At 37.4% G+C, this 9,288-nt stretch overlaps 1 protein-coding gene across 1 annotated transcript in view; it reads left to right on the top strand.

Annotated features, from left to right (window-relative positions):
• Positions 1-9,288, top strand: part of CCDC80 (coiled-coil domain containing 80) — a 33,673-nt gene that overhangs the window by 18,385 nt on the left and 6,000 nt on the right. The window contains exons 4-5 of the mRNA XM_006905462.3: positions 3,340-3,476; positions 5,161-5,309. Of these exons, the coding sequence (XP_006905524.1) occupies positions 3,340-3,476; positions 5,161-5,309 (286 nt within the window). The remainder of the gene's footprint in view (positions 1-3,339; positions 3,477-5,160; positions 5,310-9,288) is intronic.

Raw genomic sequence — 9,288 nt, 5'->3', positions numbered from 1 at the left:
CTCCCCCCCGCCCACCGCCCCACTTCATTAACCACTGAATATGGGTTGTCCCTTAGTAAGGATATGACTTGGGGAAAGGCAGCTCTTTTTTAAGGACAACAATTTTTAGAGGGATTCAGCTGTTAACATTCATAGAAGCCTTAATATAAAGGTAGGGTCTGGACTGCACACCACAGCATGTACTACATACAGTTTCTTAGCTTCAACCTCAATAACACAACTGGGTTGAGCCAGATAATATCCATATCACTTGTCTATTGCCACAGTAAGGCTGTGTAATAGAGACCCACATATCTCAGTGGTATACAACATTACATATTCATTTAACCACATCTCTGTAGGGCTCAGCTGCTCTGGGCTGGGCTGGGCTTGGTTAGGCTTGCTCGTGTATTTGCAGTCAGGTTGGCCAAGTAGTCTGCTGATCTTGGCTGAGCTTGCACACAGGCTAGGTATCAACTGACTGTTGGCTGATCTGGGTAACTTGCCTTGACTTATCCTCCAGAAGTCTAGTGTGAACATGTAGTCATGGCAGTGGCAGAGGCAAGAGCAATTCCAAATGTGTGGTCCCATTTCTAGCCTCTGTTTGTGTTAATTGTACTAACATTGGCTAACATTGGCCAAAGCTAGTCATGTAGATGAGCTCAGAATCAAAAGGCTGGTCAGCTCAACCCATTCATCATTAAGAGAGCTGCAGTTACTGGACACAGTGTAGATGGTACAGGGAGGGGTGGAGAATTGGGATAATTCTTAAAATCTGCTACTATCTCCAACGTCCTTCTATCTCAGCCATTCAATAGTTTTTGTGATTCTTTTTCTTTGGTAGGTGCTAATAGTCTAATTTTGTTTCTAATCAGGAACTTGAACTGTGTCCAAGCATACTTATCTCTGAATTCAATACCCAGCACAGAATCAGCAGGACACTGGAGACAAAGATTTCGTTTAATAAACAAAAGCAAACATAAACGTATCTTGGGAATTAAAAGTAGTAAATTCTAGGTTCAAGATAAAATGTGATTTGCAAAGTCTTAGAATCAGAACATTAATTATCAAGGACACTTTAAAAATCAATTTTTCAATGTTCTCCTCCTCCTCCTCCTTCTCCATCTTCGCATTAATAATTATTACTAACTAAAAGTAAAATATACTGTTAAAACTTAAATAATATAGACATACATAGGGTAAACAATGAAAGTTTCCACCTCACCTCTGCCCACTCTCCAGAGGCAACTGTAGGAGCAGAAAAATAATTTTCCTTTTACCCTTCTAAGTTCTGGCTAGCCTGATAATCAAATTAACAAGAGACTGATTAACAAGAGAAAATGACCAAATTTATTACTGAATTTATTACATACAGGGTTCTATAAGAATCTGGGACCAGGGACAAATTGAATAGTTAAGGTTTATATGCCATCTTGAGCTAAAGAGAAAAGGCGGGGGCGGGAGTGTGTGGTTTGAGATTTCAAAGTACAGGAAGTCAACTCACATGGAGATGTCAAACGTGTGGTAAACAAATATTTGTTGGGCCATCTTTACCAATGGCACAGAGAGAGGACTTTGATCAAACAGGTCTTTCTAGGTTCCTCCTTATCTATTATACCTCGTTCATATTAAACTGTAGTTATCGATGATGATAGCTCTCTTTCTGGAGCAGGTTCTCTATCTAAATTCTTTTAGGCAGTAAGGGGGAAGACCAAGGTCTTTCATGAACCTAATTTCTTAAAAATAGCCAATTTAAAATAATATCCCCCAAAAAGGCATGTTTTGGGGTGGCAAATTCTGTTTTCCCTTACAACTGTCATTAATAGCCATATGTCGTCTGGACCTTTTCCTATGCATATTCACATGTGGATATATTTTTTCTTTTTGCTTTGTTTCCTTTTAATGAAGAATAAAGTCATACTATGCATTTTATTCTACAACTAAGGTTTTTTTACTCTTTGATATATACTAGACAAAAACCAGCAACATGTATCTAGTAATTCTTTTAAATAATTTATATTTTATTAATGACAGAAAAAAATGTGCATTTAAAAACTAGTTTACATGTATAAGGCATATAATTTTTCATTTTGTAGGCAGTACTTGGTGCCTATATCGGCTTTCAGTTCCCATGCCTTCAGATGACCTTTGTGAGGAACTGTTACGACTTGAGGAAGGAAAATAGATTGTTTCTCTCTCATTTAGATCTACTCAAGAGAAATTGAGTTCCTTGTTTATATACTTTCAATGAACCTAACCAAATAAACCAAAGCAATAGTTAAATTACAATTGTCTTTATTTTTAAAATCAATACAAGAGTAATGATACTCAAGCTAAATAACCTCTGTGTCAGCAAAATTATCGTCATTTCTACTGCAGTGCTATTTGTTGGGTAGCAATGTTGATAATAACTGATAATTTCTCTTCACTCATATATATCTGTTAACCACATGTTTGCTAACTTTAATTTTTTTTTACATTTAAAAAAATACAGAGGATTACTTTGCAGATAAAAATTTTAGATTTGATGGAAACACTGTGACCCATGCGAGAAAGAGGAAGTAAATAAACCTGTCCTATTATTTCTAAAATGCTTTCCAGACAAAGGAGTTGCCATGTTCATACTTCCCATTAATGCAGTGGCACCTTCAGGAACCATTCTGAATTATAATAATTTATTTTTAGGGCCTGATGTTTGGAAAAATAAATAATAGTTAAAATTTCCTTAAATTCAGTGACATTTTGCTTGAAATTGAATTCACTTACAAAATTTGGATTATAAATAGCTTGACTTTCTTTGAAGCCAAAAGGAACCTGTGACAAGCTTTGAAGATAGACTTTTTATTTTTCTCTATGGCAATGATATGGTTTCCTGAGTCCCAAAGTGATTCTATAACAAAAGGGAGGAACAGACATAAATTTTAGACTTAACCAAATGAATAACTAAAACTAAAATTAATTTTAACATGAAATAAAACTTAAAAGTATCTTGTCTAGTTCTCTAATGAGAGCTAAGGTTATGACTCGTTCCTGGGTGAGGTGACAGTCTTCTTGCAGGGATGACTCAGCAGTCCTCACTCTTGCTTTGCTGCTTCTGATTCACTACAACCTGGGCCAGCAGAGGTGGTCATCTTTAGAAGAGTGACTTTCAAAATGAATTTATTTATTGGTTTCTATATGTATGTATCCACTTTGTAAATTTTTGTTCAAACACACACAAAAAATGTTAGTCAAATATGTGCAACTATTGAAAGCTGTTCTAGTTAGCTCAGGATGGAGGCCCAGAGCCTCCGCCCATTTGCTTCCCACTGGTTTCTGTCTTGTCACAGCCATATTTATTCACATTTCATTTGCCTTAAGATAATGAGAAACCCATGAGAGTGGTGGATGATGAGGACCTGGTAGACCAGCAGCTCATCAGCGAGCTGAGGAAAGAGTATGGAATGACCTATGATGACTTCTTCATGGTGCTCACAGACGTGGACCTGAGAGTCAAGGTACAGGTTCTTGTTTTGGATGATATGGTGCCATTCTTTAGAATAGCAATGAGTCTATTAGATGTACAAATAAGCACACATTATTTCATAAATGGGAATGTTCTGGAATGGTTCAAATATTCCACATTGGCTTATGGAATTCATGTCCAGAAATGTGGTCTCTGGAAAAGATTGGGTTGGATGACTTCCTATGGCCCAGCTTCTTGACTCATACTAAATTCTTCTGTAATATCAATGGCTTGCATTCATCAGACATTTGTTGAATCACCTAGAGCTCATGCTAAAATTATAACCCTTGGATCCAGACCAATTGGATCAGAGTCACTAGTGGTGAAACCCAAGTATCTGCATTTTATTTTTTAAAAATTTATTATCAGGCCCTGGGGATAAAAGTTTAAGAGTATTTGGCCTCTGCCTTCAGGAAAACCAGCTTTAACATATGCCCACTTTGGAAGGGCCTGGAAGTTTACTTCCTGATCCAACATGGACAAGACAGTTCAGACAAAGGTTCTGAACTATGAAAAATAAATAATAATAACAAAAATAGCTAACTCTATTGAGTGCTTTCCTTATGCCAGGCACTCACCTCGACTCTATAATCTCTATCTCAAACCTCTAAGATAAATAACAAATAATATCTTCATTTCACAGAGGAACAAATAGAGGCCCAGAGTGGCTAAGTCGTTTGACTAAGTTCATCTAGTTAGCATTGGACTTCATGTCAAACAGGCTGGCCCCAGAGACCATTGTCTTAACCATTACAGTATACTGAGAGTATACCATGCTTGCGTGAAAATCATTAGGTAAAAGGCTTCCTGGGCTATCAGAATAGCTGATCCAACTTGCAGTGTTTTTTTGAATCTGGAGAAAGATCCCTTCAGTAATTCATTTTGCATGTGTGCTGCCACACTTCTAATGTAAGAGTTTGGACTAGATGATCCCTAAGGTTACTGTCAGCTTTTACATCCTATGGTTTACTAAATTCCCACTGGGGCCATATCTCTAAGCTATGTCCAGACTTCTCTCTAGCTTATGCTGGTTATGCTCAGCCAGACCCCCAAATCATCTCAGGTTGCTGTTCTAAGTCCAGACAGGTATGGTCCAGGAAATCTTATTTCATTAGGCTTAGGTTGGATCTCAACTCTTTTCTAAGAATATATAAGGAGACATGACTTTATTTTAGGTGATGCTGACTCAATAAAATAATCTCTGGGAATCATGAAGAGTTTATGTAGATTCTTGATGACTATAGCACAGGCCTCCTTTTGGTGGAAAATTATCCTTAGGTCAGATACTCTGACATGTTATTCTATTCCTGTGTTAGATATAGCATTTCTCACTTTCTCTCCAGTTATGTAGTGAACAGAAACCAGCTTAGTTTCAGAGATAGGGGAGTGAACCTAGGATATGGTGGAGAGGAAGGCATGGACCCCTTTCACCCCTTTCAATAAAAGGAGTGCAGTTAAGAAGAAATCTTCATAAAAGTTAAGAGGCATTTGTTTCATGGATTCTGAACCTCAAAACATCAGCAGAGGTACTATTACTGGAGAAAGTTTATAAATCACTGAGCCCTCCAGGCTCTGGTTTCCCCAGAGCTCCCTGAATTCTCCCAAGCTCTCTATCCTATGAGCAGAATGAAGAAACACCTTTATTCATTATATACTTTCTACTTTTTCTTAAACAGCAATACTATGAGGTGCCTATAGCGATAAAGTCCGTGTTCGATTTGATCGATACTTTCCAGTCCCGAATCAAAGACATGGAAAAGCAAAAGAAGGAGGGCATTGTTTGCAAGGAAGACAAGAAACAGTCATTGGAGAACTTCCTATCCAGGTACATCACCTTTGGAGTCTCTGAGGAGGCAGGAGGGAATGTATTCTGGGTGAGTTGTTGAAAACACCAAGGAAACATGGAGAGGATGTGTGCAGAGAGTGACTTTCCCGCGTGAAAGGTCTGTCTATTTCATAGGTCTCTGGCCACTGGGCCTTAGTCTTGTCCTGTCGAAAGTGGCTTTTGTCACAAGCTGGCTGGAGTCAACTTCAAGCTTGAGTGTTGATTTGGTGGCTCTGGATAAATCTTTCATCCCTTTTCTGCTCCCTTTTTTGGCACAGAATATAGAATTCTGACCTATGAGGGTTAATTTAATTGAATTCGGAGGGCTTTGTATACAGCATTTATTAAGCCCCTTCTAGTTCCGAACAGTATTTGTTCGGAACACTGTGCTTGATTGTCTGTTTTCTTCCAACTCTACAGAGAACAACAAAAGCCCCACCAGGACCTCAAACAGAAAAATCCTTTGACCTAGCTTCCTGGTTCCCTGGGGAGTATGGTTTATTGTAAACCATTGTAGAGAAACCTTGGTACACACACAGAGAAAAGAATTAAAAAAAAAAAAAAAAATCATTCCACTTCCTCCCTTCTCCTTCTCTACCTCCATGTTGGATGAAATTCTGTAGGGCCTTTGGGGCCCTAAGAGGTATAAAACTGCAATAATTCCACCTACAACAAATAAACTCATAGAGACCTCCATGTAACACTATCCAGACTGTCCTGTGTGGCCAAGGGTTTCCTGAAATGGAGCAAGCCTTTGCTTGGAGGCTCGGTGTTAACTGTGTACCACTCTAGGCAGAACTTCCTTATTTGTGTCTGTAAAGCACATTCTCCAAAAACAAGTCAGAGAATCAATAATTCTATGATGAGTAGGTGGGTAACCTGAATCCATCTAGATTCAGGAGCTTGGGTCTCTTAGGAAATAACCTCATGATGTATAAAGAGCATAGGACTTATTATTTATCCAAGTTTTGGGTCTGCAATTTACTAGCTATGTTGACCCTACACTTCTTAATTAATGTGCCTTAAAAAATCTCTTCCCCACAAATGAGAATAAAGACAGTAAGTAGCCCTACCTCCATCCCAGGGTTTCTGTGATCACTTTTTGTATGCTCACCTCTGTTCTGAGTATTTCATTTTCTTTCCTGGGTTTAATTTTTACAACAATCCCATGACCTAAATGCTGCAACTGTTGTATTACAGATGAGGCTAATGGAGATTAACTTTTTCTCATCACTGAGCTAGTGTCAGCTCTAGGACTCAGTGGCTCCAGGATAATCTGGCTTGCAAAGTCTACATTCTTATCTAACACTCCTTTTGAAAATATAATGAGAATTATTTTTAGTCTTGGACCCACAGGCCCAGAGTTTGAAACAAAGGAAGATAATCCTAAAACCACAGGATTTCAGAGCTGAAAGGAATCTGAGGTTCTTCCTTCATCCAAATTTTCAGTGCAGTGCAAGTATACAGAATGGAGATAGAGGGTGCATGCCTCCATAAGGACTTAAAGCTCAGTCAGTCTTCACACCACTCTCTTGGCTGAGAAAGGGGTTTAGAAACCCACTGGGCAGATGGCTTCTTGTCTGTCTGGGGCTACTGAAGCATCAACGTTTGATCCTTAGAGGTCATTCCTCTAGATGGCAATGACTTAGAAGATTAATGATAAGAGCCTGTTTTAGCCTTTGAGGTGTTGTTTTTTATTTCCTTCCCTTTTCGATCATTTATATTGTAAGCTCCATTTCAGAATAGGTAATGCTACAAAATAGAGGAGAAAAAAGAAACTCAAGTAAAATGAGGATTTCCCTTTGTCTCACATATATTTTCACCTAAACTTAACTCTTCCCTATTTCAATAAAGTCTCTTCCTTCCTTCCTTCCTTCCTTTCTTCCTTTCTTCCTTCTTTCCTTCCTTCCTTCCTTTCTTCCTAGCAGAAAAGATTCTTTAAAAGTTTACTTTTGATCTTAGTTCTCTCTTAAACTTTGACGTTAGACTTTTAAATCTTATTATTCTATTTATAACCTAGCAAATTTTAGCTATCATTTTTAAGGGGCTTTGAATAATGTTTGATCTTGCTTACATTTAAATATATATTATATTTTACATTTAATATATTTCTTTCCACTGCTTGAAATAAACAAAGAATTTTTGAGTACTTAAATGATCCATAAGTTTAATAAGTTAATCTTTTAAATACAGTGAATCTAAAGTCTGTCATATGTTCCAAAAACTGTATACACTCAGTAAGATTTCAACCTAAAGCCATACATTTACTCAATTACACATTCTAATTTAAGGTTTCAAGGTTGTCATTTATTAAGCCAAATTCTCTTAAGTGCAACAAGAATGTAAACTATAAAAAGAAAGACAGGATCTTTCTTAGAAATATAAATTATTACTATGATTTTAATTATTTGAAAACTTTCTCTTCTTAATTCTAAATCTTCTAGGACTAAAGGATGCATAACTACTAAACCATCCCAATAAACTCAGGTTGTCCATCCCCCTAAAACAGACAGTTACCACCCAGTTTAGTGATGTTATTTATAACCAAGGATTTGGGCCAGCTTTGACAGCCTCAGCCACAGACATCATGAGGGATTCTTCTTACCATCCCCAAGTAGAGTCTTTTTATAATCACTCTGTAATAGGTTTTAAATCTGAAAGAGAAAGCTGACATTATCTCATTTTTTTTTTTACTCACAAAGCTTGTAACGTTTATGCATATTGATCACTGATTTAAATTTGTCATATCTTTGATTCTTGAGACTTGTACACACATTTTCCATCTAAAGTCTTTTGAACTGGATAAGGCCCTAGAATATGTAACTATATTTTCCTTTTGATGTAAGAGCCTTATGAACTCTTACATTCATTGCTATTTCAGGAACATACATCTCATGGATATTCAAAATGGTATATAATTATAATTTGGATGCCCTATACCCATACATGACTTGTGGTCCCAACTCATGAAAGCACTGTGCTGATAATTATCATCGATCTTAAAAATTAAAGTTCAGTAGTATATAACTTAAAAGCATGAGTAAGACAGCCCTGAGTTTAATTCCTGGTTTCTCCAACTTATTAGCAATGTGATCTTGGGCTGATTACTTAATCTTTCTAGGCTTTAGTTTTCTCATTTGCAAAATGGAGATAATAAGTGTATCTATTCTATAGATTGTTATAAAAGGTAGATTAAATACTAAAGGTAATGATGGCCTAGAACCCAGCACAAAGTTAGTAATCAATAGATGCTGGCTATTAGCAGTATTAGGGACAATTATTCAGCTGCTAGTTAGTGAACTTTGTCATCAAGGGAGAGGTAAGAGAAAGAAATTTAGTGAACACGATAGGATCGAAACGCAGGCTAAGATAATTGAAAATAAAATTTTTAAAATAAAAGTTATATAAATAAACCAGTATCCAAACAGGAATTTTCCTTCAAATTTGCTGAGTTGTTGGTGGGTCTATACAGCCTGGTTTTAGCTGACCAGACTTTGAAGCCAGTCTGATCTATAGTGACACTCATCTGGTTCAGGCTATAATTACCTTTCTCTGACACAGAAGCCCCAAAGAGTGGGCAAGTGCACACTAATTTTGGAATGCCAGTTAAGAGAAGCAAACACACGCATAACTCATACAATTTTCGTTTACCAAGTAGCAAAAGAAAAACAAGTTGTCCAAAATAAGGATCTGGGTCACATTGACATCTCTTGTTACATCTTGTGGAAGTTATTTCCTTCAGTGTCATAAGCTAGGGGTTTTTATCTTGATGTGAAGATCTGTGGGAGAAAAAACGTCATTCCTTAGGGAAAATGACCTTCACTTGGTTGTGTCTGCGACAGGGAGTCTCAGATCCCATCCCTCTCCAATCAGGATGGCATTCAGTGGTGCACACAGGTAAACAAGCCAAAATATACCTCACCCAAAATAGCTGCCTTCAGGACACCCTACAGCTCTGTGTGAGGCCAGGAAGGCTGGC

This window comes from Pteropus alecto, unplaced genomic scaffold (genome assembly GCF_000325575.1).
Source record: "Pteropus alecto unplaced genomic scaffold, ASM32557v1 scaffold270, whole genome shotgun sequence".
Classification (NCBI taxonomy): domain Eukaryota; kingdom Metazoa; phylum Chordata; class Mammalia; order Chiroptera; family Pteropodidae; genus Pteropus; species Pteropus alecto.
This window is presented reverse-complemented; position numbering and strand designations above follow the sequence as displayed.